This window comes from Raphanus sativus, chromosome 4 (genome assembly GCF_000801105.2).
Source record: "Raphanus sativus cultivar WK10039 chromosome 4, ASM80110v3, whole genome shotgun sequence".
In the NCBI taxonomy this organism is placed as follows: Eukaryota; Viridiplantae; Streptophyta; class Magnoliopsida; order Brassicales; family Brassicaceae; genus Raphanus; species Raphanus sativus.
This window is the reverse complement of record NC_079514.1, coordinates 16,411,058-16,425,733: the sequence shown is the minus strand read 5'-3', so window position 1 is coordinate 16,425,733 and position 14,676 is coordinate 16,411,058. Positions and strand designations below refer to the sequence as shown.

Here is a 14,676-nt window from a genome sequence, read left to right as displayed (position 1 = left end):
GACTTTTATTATGACTTTTTATTTATTATTTATTTAATTTCTTTTTTCTTTCATATTTATCTCATACTTATATTACTTCCCACTCTCATACGTTCTCTGTTTTGAACTTTATTAATTAATATAAAATAAGTGATTATAGTATACATACAATTAAAGTTTTTTTTTGACAACTACAATTAAAGTAGACCCACTGTTTTCGAGTTTTCCATTACTACACTCACAAATTATTTATCATACGTGTAAATTAAAAGAAGTCTTGTAAATTAAAAGAAAGTTCTCGTACTTGTAACCTAAAATAAGTTCGTTCAAGACATATTTCACAAAGAAATTTATAATAAAATTTATTATTTAATTAATGGCTATATAATTTATAAGAAAATAAATAACAATAGAAATATATGTGTAAAATTATTTTAGAAAGTATTTAAATTCATGATATTAATATTTTATTTATAATACTTAATTACTTGTATGATAACATTGGATATAAAATATAAAAAGCATTCGAGATCAAATTACTGCATATATATAGAATTAACTATATTTTTATTTTGTATTTATAGTTTTGTAGAAAATATTTTTATTTAATAATTTTAGGTGTCTTTTGATGAAAGTGTTTTATATTTATTATTCGTAGAAAAATATTTTAATATTAGTAATAATTTTGTTTTATTAATTTTAAAATAAAAGCCAAAAACTAAAAACCAAAATCTAAAACCTCCATTCATGTTTTTCAAAAAACTAAATATACTGCAAAATCAAAATCAAAAACTAAAATCTAAAAACCAAAAACCAAAATACAAAAACCACAAACTAAAATCTTAAAACTAAGAAAACAATCATCACCTTAGTTTTTGGTGATGCACATAATTTGTATCATTTTGTTTACAACTGATGTAAAAAATAGCAAATATCTCCATCAATTATTTTAAGTGATGTTACTATGTGTCAATAGTTACAAATGATGTTACTGTTTACATCATTTATTCTAAGTGATGTTTGTATTAGTGTCGATTTAATAAATTAATTATAATTATTTAAATCATTTACTATTATTTAATGTAAAAGTAATATCAGTTCTTTTTGGAAATGATGTTAATAGTTGTATCATTTATAACAAGTGATTTTAAAAATGGGGAAAAACTAATTTAACCCTTATTTGTCAATTAATTACTAGTTTAACTCTAATTTTATTTTAACTACTAGTTTGTTTTTATGCCTAATTTACCCCGATTTCTTTTATTAATAAAAACAATAATTACAAAAATGCCATTTCTGATTTTTTAGAATATTTACGATTGTGTCATCCACAGACTTATTTTGTTCACGTTTCAAGTAGCGACAGATTTAAATATATTCTTCTTTAGCCACAAATTTATTTTAAATTCATAGACTTAATATGATTTTGACAGATTTATATTTTCTTTAGCAACATATTTACTTATATTTAACAGATTTAATTTCGATTTGATTGATTTATTATTCTTTAGCCACAAGTTTACTTAATTTGACAGACTTAATTAGAATTTGATAGATTTATTTATTATTTAACCACAAATTTGTTACAGATTGATAGATTTGTTTAAACTTAAGCCACAGATTTATTTATGACTTGGCCTCAGACTTTTTTATTTTCCCTTAACCGAAAAGGTTATTGCAAACCAGATTGAACCATTTAATTCTGAAATTATTTCATATACCAATAATTTAAATTAATTTAAACCAAACTGTTGCAAATTTGTTTTGATCATGAATGACGTTAATGACGGCTAACCCTATTTCCTTTCCTTTTTAACAAAATATAATATTTTCTTTATTTATCTTTTAAGATAAATTTCAAGTAAACTTTTTATCACATGTATATTCTTAATACAAAAACTTATTTCAAGGTATATATATATATATATATGTATTATTATTAATATCAGTTTTTATTGATGTAGATCTATACTATTATTTATGAAGTATTTTGCTTATTTTATTATCTATACTATTGATCTATATTGTTATCTATAACCGAATCACTTCCGAACAGCATGGTTTGATTTTGTTTAGATACTAAAGATATTTTATATTTTGTTGTTGAGAACATGATTTGTGTTCTTTTCTATTTGGTATTCAACTAAGAAAAACTCCAAAATTTTGTCTACTATTGCTCGTAAATCGTTTCAGTACTTCATTTTTATTGATCTATTTTTTCTGTTGCAAGAAAACAACAAAAAATGAAAATATTGCTTGGAAGATCTGCACCCTAAGTGCAGTTATTGATAAGGATATTAACTTTTACTTGGATCAACCACATCGTTTTACATGGTCTAACCTGATTAAAGTACGATATCTTTTGCTTGGAAGACATGCTATCAAAACTTTTGAGAAAATAACATGGTATCAAAATTTTCTGCCTGAATAATTTTTTTCTTCTGATTTATTGGTTTGAAATTTTTTTTTTTTGAAGTACTTGGAGTTTAGGGATTTGACTCTATTTCATAATATACATCTAAAATGCAAGCTTCCAAATAAATATACATGATTCTGTTCATAAATTTATTATGGCAATTTTGGGTTTAAGATTGGGATAAAATCGGGGAGTGTATGGGGTGTGATTTTTTCCAATTATTTTTAAAATATAAAAAACCTATCATATTTAAAAGTAATATTTGTTTGTAAGCATTAATACATGAATATATGGTGGTCTGATACGTAGGAAAAGCTTCAAGACACGCCTACATCTGAGTTCAAAGCCCGTAGGAAGCAATTTTTGGTTATTTTTTATTATTTTATCAATGAAGGAAAAAATCGTAATTAAACACTTCATCTTCTTCCTTGAATTCCCTTTTACAATGACCTAGTTTTGCAGCCGTTTCCAACACCATTTTTAGCCATTTGCTTCAACTAAAATTAGTTTCATTTTCTACTACACTAAACTATGATAGATATATCGTTCTTGAACCCAAACTCGTCATAATGATTTTTTTCGGAACCAAGTTATGAATCGATTTTAGCATGGGTTTCTTTCAATAGCTAAGAATAACAAAATCTATTTTATAAGGAACGAAGATCGCCTATGGTTTCTTTTTAATTAGATTTTCTCGAAGAGAAAGGATATTTTAAAATAAATTGTAGCTGGAATAAAAGGCTTGTAGATAATAACTAAAACATATATTTTAAACTACGTATTGTCTGCACTTGCGGACTTAATTTTACAAAAGATTGTAAATAAATACACTATCAATTCAAAAACCATTAGAATACATTATTTTTATGCTTTTGATATATTTAATAATTAATTAAATATTAAAAAATTATATACGATAATTTTTTTTATTTTAATAACATATCATTACGTAAAATAAATTTGAAGACATTCATATATACAGTACATAAAACTATATACATGAAAATTTATGTTTATTTTTAAAATATAGTGATGTAAAATATTTTTGAAGAACATAATTAGAATTTTTAAATAATGATGATTATCAAATTAATGAAAATTCTTTTTATTTTATGAGTAAATATATATTAAAAATATAATATAATTATTTATTAGGGGTAATAAAGACTTTAAACGCTCTAACTTTTAATGTGAGAGCAGATAAATCACTTCGCAAATAATAGTATAAAATATTTTCGATTTTTTGCCAACTTTTTTTAGAAATTATCACAATGTGTAATTTTAACTGTCCTAAAAATTATCTTCAAAGATTGATGGTTCATATAATAGCCCAAATATATATATATATAGTAGAGCCAGTTTAATATAATAAACCAAATATAATATAAGCATATATAATATTTTAGTATTACTAAAATAAATATAATATAAATTTAACTATGATATAAATTTTTAATTATTCTGAAGGTAATGATAAATTATCAGCTAAACCACTAAAATTATTTATTAAAATTAATAATTGAGCATAAAATATGACTAAACCTATAATTATGGAGAGCATGACAAATCAGTAGATTCACTTCTCAAGTAATAGAATAGATAAAACAATGGCGTGACTCTGTAAATACTTACAAAACAGAAGGATATCTCAAAATAAAATAAAAAACTATTTTGATAGTATAGATTTTTGGGACTCAGCACCCACACTGGTGTAGAAATTTAAATGAATTTCCTAAATATTTTATATATGTTATTTAATTTTCTTGTAACTTAAATTTAATATCCACATTTTAAAAATAAATTATTTAAAAAATATATGACGTTTGTGACAAAACAAATATTACATAATGTAACTTCGGAAATGAAATTTTGGGATTCTTGCCCAAAAAATCGTAATAAAACTTATAAGTTAATAACTAATATATCTAGATAGTTTTTTTTAAAGAAAAAATATGAACTATTATATTTGTTTTCCTTGACCACTTTTTTATAACTGTAGAGAACTCAAATGCTTTCTATGCCCAAAGACCAATTTCACGAAACCTATAGAAATTTGGGTTTCTTTTTGCTACTTAGGATATTTACGGGTGGCCAATGCTACTCGAACACGGAGACGTTCCTTGACCAACTTTTAGTGCTTTTAATTGGTAAGATGTTTTTTGGTAAAATAATTTGTAAGATATTGAGTTAGAACCTGCCTATTGAACAGGTGCAAGACAATAATCTAACCTAAGCTCACACAACTTTAGTCGTCCCACTAATTCCATAATCAAATATTACAAAATCCAAATGAATTAGAACCTGTTCAAATGCAGCCGTTGCGATTGCGGGTGCGAGAGTTTGTGGATGTGAGTAGTTGTTGTTTCAAGCGTTATTTAGCGTTTTGTATGACTGGCACAATGTTTGAAAATTGTTGCGTTTACAGGATATTTGTGACTGAATGATTATGAGATATTGCAACGGTTTAATAATTAATTACCAATATAAATTTATTATAACATTATAAAATATATAAAAATAATCAATTGTGATAAAATATAATAATTATTAATATAATATGATTAAATAATATTATTTAATTAGTTTAAAGTTATAATTTTAATAAAAAAATTTGAAGATTTATATTAAAATTTTTAAAAGAATTTTTTGCTTCATTTTATCTATGTGTATATCTTTATATATGTATGTATATTAGTTTTTTTAATTCTAATGTATAGCTAGATTATTTTTTTTATAAAACAAATTATGATATTGTTTGTGGATTTAAATTAATCTATAAAATGTGTATATATTTTATTTATAATATTTCCATTTTTAGTTTTAATTTAAAAATTTAAAATATATATTTGTATACTTATTTATCCACTCGTAACCGCAAACGTTAGTTGTAACCAGTTTTTAGTTTTAAGAGGTTCGAAGCGATTTAAAACGATTTGTAACAGTTTGTATGATTGTTTGAAACACTGTCAACCACTACCAACCGGAAAAATGCGTTTGTGTTTACGGGTGGTAGCTGGAAAACAGCAAGAACCTTAGTTTTGTAACAATATATTCTATGTTAGCCTAATAGCCTATTTTCATTTGAAAGTACTTGTTCGGAAGGATACGAGGAAAACTTTTACCTTAGTATTAACAAAGATTGTTATATCAGTAATTTAATTGGTGTATTTAATCTGGCTTTTGCAGTGGCTAATGAAAACGAGGAAGTGTTGATATTGTTTTACGTTGGTATCTTTTCGCTGGGTTCCTTGTAACCTTGACATGTGTTAACTTGACATGAGGCGGTGTCTAGTGTATACTTTTGTCGGTATCCGAAATGGTCCCATATATCTTAAAGAAACCACACGAAACGGTCCATCTGTTGTTTTTGGTTTGATCTGAACATACAAGAAACTTTAGCTTTAAAATTAAACAAATATCTGAATGGGCTCTCTCATGATTCGAATTTTCTTTTATGAAAAATGGAAATGCGAGATGCCGTGAGCTTTATACCTGCTCGCTCTGGTCACTAGATTCAGAATCTGGCTGGGCCAATCTTTTAAATTTTCCCAAATTATCTCTCATCTCCGTTGATATTGGCTTTTGACACCACTCAAATTTCTTAGTTTTCAATATTGTAAAGTGGCCAATTATAAAATTCATTTTCCAAATCTGTTGTACGTTACTAGATAAATTAATCTGAGCTATGACACATTTTCTCTAGCGTTATAGGAGTTTGACGTCAGGATTTTGACACGAGCCGATCGATTTCTAATAAGTTAAGCTAAACTAGACAATTTCGAGACAGTCTTTGATTTGTATTTTCTCTGATACTACTACCTTGACCGCCCTCTAGTATTTTATTAAATCTTAGACAAAAGAAAAAGCGTAACGGCTGCATTAACACGAGCGAAATCATAGTTCTCGTCATTTATGGAAAAATATTGATCGATCTCGTGAACTCCGTTATTAAAATGTCTGCCTATTAAAAGATTTTAGTAGAAAATAAAATGATAAAAATTTTGATTTTACGTAATTACTTAACTCTGAGTTATTTCTTAATAAGAAAATGAATAAATCTTTTACCAAAAAAATGATTTGTGTGAACCAAAAAAATGAATAAATCTTTTACCTAATAAAAAGGAATAAATCAAGATATACAACTGTTTTTACAAAAAAAAGATATACAACTGTAACAACTACAACAAAAAGAAGCATAAGAGTTCAATCTTTGTTTGATACTGAGGACAGCTGTACATATGATCCAAGCGTAGCTTCAACTCCATAACAGTCTCTCTCTCTCTCTCTTTCTCCCTCATACGCTCGTGGAAAGAAAAGAAAAAAAAAAGAAAAGAAAAGGAAAGGAAAGTAAAACGAAGTAAAACATAAAAGAAAATCTATTGACCTCACAACTCAACTCCTGAAGAAGATCCAAATCAAACCGCAGATTCTCCTTCCTTCTCTCGATTCCTTCCATCCATCCAATCAGATTCACCTGAAAAATCTCGACTGCTTTGATAGTTCCGAACTCAGATTAGCGGATAAACTTCTACTTAGATGTCGTCTACTGTACGCTTAATATCTGGGTGACTAGACTAATCTCAGCTTTCCCCGATGCTCGAACTCGTCCTCTTCTGCATCCTCCTGCTCTCCACCGCCCCACAGTACCTCTCAACTGAACCAGTGACGTGTCAGGATCTCGACGGCGTCGGATCGTTGAACACCACCTGCACGCTCAACTCCAACCTCCGTTTCGATTCCGATGTCCGCGTCTACGGGACGGGGAACCTCAACATCCTCGCGCACGTCTCCGTCGATTGCCCCATCCGAGGATGCACGATCGCTTTCAACGTCTCCGGGAACATCCACGTCGGCCAATCCGCGAGGATCCTCGCCGGCTCGGTTGTCCTCGCGGCGGTTAACTTAACCATGGATGGGAACTCTTCAATCTACACGACGGCGCTGGGTGGAGCGCCGCCTTCTCAGACTAGCGGAACGCCGTTTGGTACCGATGGTGCGGGGGGAGGACACGGCGGGAGAGGTGCTTCGTGTGTGAAGAGCAATGTGTCGACTTACTGGGGCGGTGATGTGTATTCGTGGTCGTCTTTGCACGAGCCGTGGAGCTATGGGAGTGAGGGAGGGGTTAAGTTGAAGGCGGGAGGGAGAGGTGGAGGTCGTGTTAAGCTTGTGTTGAAGGATACGGTGGTGTTGAATGGTTCTGTTGCTGCTGATGGTGGTGATAGTGGTGAGGAAGGTGGTGGTGGATCTGGAGGAAGTATCTGCGTTAGTGCTGTAAAGCTGTAAGTCTCCATGCTTTCCATCTAAAGTTTTGTGTCTTTTGCTGGAGTTTTGATCTTTTTTCTCATGTGTCTTTTGGATATTGAAGGAAGGGTAACGGTAAGATATCGGCGTCAGGTGGGAGGGGATGGGGTGGAGGTGGTGGAGGAAGGATCTCCCTTGACTGTTATAGCATACAAGAAGATGTCAGAGTTCTTGTTCATGGTTTGTTTTTCTTTTGCTACCTAATTGGGCTCATGCAAGTGTCATAGGTTTTCTATAGTTGTAAATCCTCTGAGATTGTTTTCCAGATTCCCTAGTATGGGCAATCTTGATGTCCTTTCTAGTTTCCTGTGGATATAGTTCTCTATTTTGGGCTTTGTTCCGTGCTAATTATTTGGTTCTGTTTTCATATGACTTCAGGTGGTGCAAGTATTGGGTGCCCCAAAAATGCTGGAGCTGCTGGAACATACTTTAACGCAGAGTTATTTAGTTTAAGGGTTGGAAATGATAATATGACTACAGAGACAGAAACTCCTTTGCTCGATTTTCCTACAAGGCCTCTGTGGTCAAACATCTATGTAGATAATCATGCAAAAGTTTTGGTTCCGCTGCTGTGGACCAGAATGCAGGTCAGTTCATTTTCTGAATGTCCTTTTTCTTCTCGAAAAGTCTTGAAGATCTTTTCTGCCCCGATTCTTTTGTGATCCACGTAAACCTTTTTAATATAAGATATAAATATAAGAATATGAATGACTTTCTGTTTGCTTTCTTTTAACAGTTGACCTTTCAATTTTCGGTTCTTTTGTTATTAGATTAATTAAGCTCCTTGGTCTCTCTTTCTTTAGTAATACTTTGAGCTGGCACTATCCCTAAATGTTTTTCTTCTGATTATGAAGGTCAGAGGCCAAATTAGTCTTTATCGTGGAAGCAGCATTGTCTTCGGGCTATCAAAGTATCCAATTTCAGAATTCGAGCTTGTTGCAGAAGAGCTTTTAATGAGTGACTCCGTTATAAAGGCAGGTTATTGTTCCTAACCGTACAGTAATAATCTTGGTTCTCCTTTACTGTCTTGCTTTTCTGTATGCCTTGTTAAGTTATTTTGTCCATAAATGTAGGTTTATGGTGCATTACGACTTGTTACGAAGATGCTGCTCATGTTGAATTCTGTAATTAAAATTGATGGTGAAGGAAACCCTGCAGTGCCTTCCTCTGTCCTTGAAGTTCGCAACCTTGCAGTTCTAACGGTATACTTGTAAAACTTATCATGTCTCTTTTTCTTCCTTTGGTTGAATTGGAAGACAGGTCTTGACTTCTTATTATTGTAGGAAAAATCCGTCATTACTTCTAATGCGAACTTGGGTGTATATGGTCAAGGAATGTTGACGCTCACGGGTCCTGGGGATGCAATTAAAGGCCAGAGACTTTCCTTGTCTCAGTTTTACAACATAACTGTAAGAAATTATTGTTTAAACATATGATTATTTGATCCAAGTTCTCTTGATTTGTTTATATATATCACGATCATCTATGTTATTGTGCGATCGTGTTTCTGTCTGTCTGTTACAAACATTTATACATAGTCATCGGTGGAGTATGCAAAACTCTTTTTAAAGTTTCTTTATTTTCCAGGTTGGACCAGGTTCAATGCTACAAGCACCACTCGACGACGACGAAAGCAAAAACGCGTGAGTATGACTTCCTATACGATTGCATTATATATTGTGAGGGTGATTAGTGTTAGACTTGATAATTGAAACTTTATGGTAGAACATCTCTTTCTTTCTTACAGGGTTACTCGTTCCCTTTGTGAGAGCAAGACATGCCCAATAGACTTGATAAGTCCGCCGGATGATTGCCATGTCAATTATACACTATCCTTTTCCCTTCAAGTAAGTTTGATAAAGAAGTGCCTTGATGGCTCAAAGTTATCTTTCTGGCACGAGTTGAATTTTGTGATGTATAGACTTTATACTATTTACTAAGGGGTACACAAGTTAAAGAGTCTAATAATATTAATAGATTATTGGGCTGATCAAAAAATTTTGCTTATATTATGAGCCAAATAATTGTGAGTAAGCTTATCATGTAACACCTATAGTTGTGCATAGTTAGTCCTTTTTGTTATATTCTCCTGGAGTGGAATTAGACTTGACCGCTTCATAAAAGTTCTGTTCTTTTATTTGTTGCCTCAAAATTTTATATTATCTTCAACCTTTTAATCTTCTAGATATGTCGAGTTGAGGACATTCTTGTGAGTGGATTTGTTAAAGGAAGCATAATTCAAATCCATAGGGCAAGAACGGTAGTCGTTACGGATGAAGGCTTGATCAGTGCATCTGGATTTGGTACATAAATCAATTTTCCATCCCTTTTCAACAAATTCCTATAGCAGTTCGCCATTTCGTTGACATATAAATACACTTTTACGTATTCAAGAAGATTAATGTGATTTCATATCCTATGCATTAAATTCCTATAACAGGTTGCAGTGGGGGGCTGGGGAAAGGACTTTATTCGAATGGGGCTGGTAGTGGTGCTGGGCATGGAGGGCGAGGAGGATCAGGCATTTTTAAAGGGAGAGAGTGCAATGGAGGTCATACCTACGGCGATCCGGATTTTCCTTGTGAGTTAGGGAGCGGAGCTGAAAGTCCAGATAAGTCATATCGAAATGTGATTGGTGGAGGGATGATTGGTCAGTACTACTCTATTCTAATAGAAAAACTGGCAGCCAACAATAGTATACAATGAACTATCTGTTTACTCATCTGGTGATGTCAAATCTCATGTACAATTTGTTTTCCACCTTTTCAGTAATTGGATCCATCCACTTTCCTCTTTTGACGCTTAATCTGCGTGGGTCGCTAAGCTCTGATGGCCAAAGCCTTGGAGAGCCAATAACGAAGGCTAACAGATCTTTGGTTGGTGGAGTTGGTGGAGGATCTGGTGGGACGATTCTTCTTTTCCTTCAGATGCTTGACCTTTCAAAGAATTCATCTCTAACAGTTCGAGGGGGCCGAGGTGGCCCTATTGGGGGCGGTGGGGGTGGAGGTGGAAGGCTTCACTTTCATTGGGACATGTTACACACTGGTGACGAGTATTTTCCTGTTGCAACTGTCAGAGGGTCCATTAGTAATAGGTATGCACCATTTTCATGATAAGTCGAGCAATCTCCCTTGTATGCTTGCTACTTTGTGGGTCTTTTGTAGTTACTGGGGTAAAAGCATACATGTATACGTTGATTCCGAGTATTATACAACACCATGGATTTGAGATGATAGTTATTAGTGTTTGGTACTTGAGACTCTGCTTGTATTATTTTCTGTATGCTAAATTTTGGAACTCTAGATTCTAGAATCTGACACTAATATGCAAAAATGCTTCCTCTATGATGTCTTCAGAGGAGGTGCAGGGGACAATGGAGGTCATTTCGGGGAAGAGGGGACGATGACTGGAAAAAAGTGTCCAAAAGGACTATATGGCACATTTTGCTTGGTAAGTCGTATGGTTTATTATGCTGTTAGTTACATCAACGCTGGCCATATATGTCGTAGCTTTTTTCCAATTTTGCTTATCCTTAATTTTAGCAACAAAAGATGGGTCTAACGAACTACGAAATTAGACAGACCCAATAGTGTTTACCATCAATGCAATTCTCTACTTTCTTTGCTTGTGCTTGATACTTCTCAATATTTCTTGCTTCCATGTGTTGTTTCAGGAATGCCCCATTGGGACATTCAAGAATGTTGAAGGCTCTGACAAACGTCTTTGTACACCCTGCCCGCCTGAACATCTTCCAAGTCGTGCAAAATTTGTATACGTACGAGGTATATTATCTTATAGTTATCTTGCTCCTCCATCCCCGGATCCCTTGCTTCTTCTTAACTGTGATGTTTCTGATGGGAGGCGCTTTGAACCTGCAGGAGGAGTTAGCGAACCTGTTTGTCCCTATAAATGTGTCTCTGACAAGTACAGATTGCCAAACTGCTATACACCTCTGGAAGAGCTTGTCTATACATTTGGAGGGCCATTTCCCTTTGCTCTTCTTCTATCTGGTGTGGTGGTGGTTCTTGGTCTGTTGCTAAGCACATTAAGTATCCGATTGCTAAGATTAAGCTTCTATGGTGCCAATTCTATGGAACAGCAGAGTGCTCATTGTTTACCCCATCTTTTGTCACTCTCTGAGGTATGGTGCTGCGGAAATTTTCTTGTCCCTAATCTTCGGTTTTTGATGTAAGACATTACGAATTTGTCAATTGAATTATCTGGCCTGTCTCTTATCATTTAGGTCCGAGGCGCAAAGTCTGACGATACACAAACCCACGCTTATCGTATGTACTTCATGGGTCCAAACACTTTCAGGGAACCTTGGCATCTACCCTACTCTCCTCCGGATGCAATCATCGAGATAGTGTAAGGATATAACTTGACTGGGTTAAATTTTTGTTGCAATTGGTGACCAGATTATTTGAATGAAGTTGTTGAAGTAAAAATGTTTGGCTCAGTTACAATCTCATCTATGTTTCGTATGTCCTAACAACTATATCTTTCTCTTTACCATGGTCCGAAAGTAGTATGTCATTAATCCAGATTCATTTTTTTTTCAGTACTACTCTTTGCTGACCATTGTGACATTGACCTTTTGGGTCATTTTTACTCCAAGGCACGTATGTGCACTCATTGATCGGTACATTTCTGATTCGCAGGTACGAGGATGCTTTTAACAGATTTATTGATGAGATCAACTCTACCGCGGCATATGATTGGTGGGAAGGGTCTGTGCACAGCATTCTGTTAGTTCTAGCAAATCCATGCGCCTGGTCTTGGAAACAATGGCGTCGCAGGAGAAAAATTCATCGCCTTCAGGAATATGTGAAATCTAAATATGACCACTCTTGCCTCCGCTCATGCAGATCTAGGGCTCTCTACAAAGGCATGAAGGTTCGGATTCGTATAATCTGATGTTATATTGTTACTTCACATCTAGCTAGTTTGTACTTCGCATTTTGACTGTCTGTGATGAACGTCCAAACAGGTTGGAGCCACTCCGGATCTGATGGTTGCGTATGTAGACTTTTTTCTTGGCGGTGACGAGAAGCGTGTAGATATGGTCTCTATTATACAGAAAAGATTCCCAATGTGCATACTTTTTGGTGGAGATGGAAGTTATATGTCACCCTACAGTCTTCATAGTGACCTGCTATTAACAAATCTTCTTGGCCAGGTTAGCTTATTTCTCTCTGTTTTGTATTCCTTTCCAAAATATCTACTCTGAAAATCTCATAAAGGCTTCAAATCACTATTACAGCACATCCCACCGGGTGTTTTGCACCGCTTTGTCGCTGGTTTAAACGCACAGCTTAGGACTGTGAGGCACGGATCAATTCGTTCAGCATTACTTCCTGTCATTAGGTGGATAAACAGCCATGGGAATCCTCAGCTCGAATTCCACGGAGTAAGAATTGAGCTTGGATGGTTTCAAGCTACAGCTTCTGGATATTACCAACTTGGGATCTTGGTTTTTGTTGGCGATTTTCCTATGAGCGATGTAAGCCGATCAGTTTCATTCAGCAGAAGTGATGACGATACTCCTCGGTAAAGCCATGATAGATTTGTGCATCCCTAGTTATTGTCACATCTCTGAGAATTAAGAAACTAAACCCTGCTTAATCCTAACTCATTTTCTAGGAGCAGCTCTACATGTCCCAGCAAATCTCTCGTCGAGCTGCAACAAAACTTGATCCAACCTGGACATGGCTTATCTAGGAAGAGAATCAATGGTGGAATAAACGGAGGCCTCATCAATGAGATTTCAATAGAATCTCTGGAGTACAGGAGGGACTTGCTTTTTCCGTTTTCACTTTTATTAAACAATACCCGACCCGTTGGTCGTCAGGTTACATATTCTCCACTTCTCTTTGAATAACGAACTATTCTTCCTGATTGTCTTCTTCTTTGGTATTAAAATAAGCTAAATTTACATGTGGTGTATGCAGGATACTCTTCTACGTTTGATCTCCATCCTTCTTCTTGCGGATCTTTCAGTTACGCTCCTTGCGTTACTTCAATTCTATTGGCTTGCCCTTGCAGCCTTTCTAGCTATCCTCCTGATTCTCCCTCTCGCTCTGCTTTGCCCATTCCCGGCTGGCCTTAACGCTTTATTAAGTAGAGAAATGAGAAGAGCCTCGCTTACTCGTATCTACGCCCTTTGGAACGCGACATCTCTAACAAACGTCGTAAGTTGATACACATTTTTCAAAACAAAGTAACTTCGTTTTCTCTCTATTGTCTCTTATTCATAAAGTATATTTTGCAGATTGTGGCTTTCATTTGCGGTGTCATTCATTCTGGGTTTTTCTCTGACCAACTAAGTGAGATGACAAACATCTGGGACGCCATTAGGTAATAAATCGTGTCTTTAATCAGTTTGTAATCTTTGGATTTTTGTTTATGGAACATTTACTTGTTACTGTATATTCAGTACAAAGTTTGTAATTACTTGATGTCAAAATTGGTAACTGTGTTTTTGGCAGAGATGATGATAAGTGGTGGGTGTTACCAACAGTCCTCTTGTTACTCAAGTCGATTCAAGCTCGATTCCTTGACTGGCACGTCGCAAATCTGGAAGTACCAGACTTCTCTCTTCTTTGTCCCGATCCAGATACTTTCTGGGCATATGAATCTGGAGCTTGACGATCCAAAGACAAAAAAGAAGAGTTGGGTATATCTTATTTTTCATGTAAATCTGGTAAAAGAAAAGCACTTCTTGTCAGTGTTAGGTGTTATTTGGTTTTTATTTCTGGAGTAAGGTTAGGGTTTTGCCAGAAGAAATGGTAGTTTAAAAAACTAAAGAGAGCGAGAGAATGCGAGTTATGTGATTGCTTAGAGTTTTGCAACAACGTAAATGTTTTAGATGGATCTACCTGTGTTACATTCAGTTTTCTTTGGGTAAACTATTTTTTTCTGAACAGAACAATGAAAACATCTATCATAAACTGAGACGATCTGAAAAATCGAGCAAGTGT

General features: G+C 34.0%; 1 protein-coding gene and 1 long non-coding RNA gene across 3 annotated transcripts; both read left to right on the top strand.

The window, feature by feature from the left end:
* Window positions 1-4,470: 4,470 nt before the first annotated feature.
* LOC108853070 (uncharacterized) lies at window positions 4,471-5,750 on the top strand. Its single transcript, XR_001949673.1, has 2 exons — window positions 4,471-4,542; window positions 5,582-5,750. It is a non-coding gene; the product is annotated as an uncharacterized LOC108853070 (long non-coding RNA).
* A 918-nt stretch (window positions 5,751-6,668) lies between these two features.
* LOC108854066 (uncharacterized) lies at window positions 6,669-14,604 on the top strand. 2 transcript variants are annotated; one of them, XM_018627563.2, is made up of 22 exons: window positions 6,669-7,674; window positions 7,761-7,876; window positions 8,075-8,283; window positions 8,551-8,670; window positions 8,770-8,898; window positions 8,980-9,105; window positions 9,284-9,339; window positions 9,444-9,543; window positions 9,882-9,999; window positions 10,137-10,346; window positions 10,466-10,790; window positions 11,053-11,146; window positions 11,370-11,478; window positions 11,575-11,837; window positions 11,940-12,064; window positions 12,358-12,592; window positions 12,687-12,875; window positions 12,960-13,246; window positions 13,346-13,547; window positions 13,648-13,887; window positions 13,968-14,053; window positions 14,185-14,604. In XM_018627563.2, the coding sequence occupies exons 1-22, from the start codon at window positions 6,989-6,991 to the stop codon at window positions 14,342-14,344; spliced, it is 4,185 nt and encodes a 1,394-aa protein (XP_018483065.2). In that variant the 5' UTR covers window positions 6,669-6,988; the 3' UTR covers window positions 14,345-14,604. The 2 variants fall into 2 exon arrangements, with proteins under 2 accessions (XP_018483065.2, XP_018483064.2); XM_018627562.2 differs by having other exon boundaries at window positions 6,670-7,674; window positions 13,340-13,547.
* The last annotated feature ends 72 nt before the right edge of the window (window positions 14,605-14,676 follow it).

What these genes read in the sequence shown, in the direction of transcription:
- LOC108854066 (XM_018627562.2), top strand. Translation starts at nt 6,989, where the DNA reads ATGCTCGAACTCGTCCTCTTCTGCATCCTCCTGCTCTCCACCGCCCCA. An exon ending in GATTGGTGGAGGGATGATTG is followed by an intron (nt 10,347 to 10,465) that starts GTCAGTACTACT and finishes CCACCTTTTCAG; the next exon opens with TAATTGGATCCATCCACTTT. An exon ending in CTCTCTACAAAGGCATGAAG is followed by an intron (nt 12,593 to 12,686) that starts GTTCGGATTCGT and finishes ACGTCCAAACAG; the next exon opens with GTTGGAGCCACTCCGGATCT.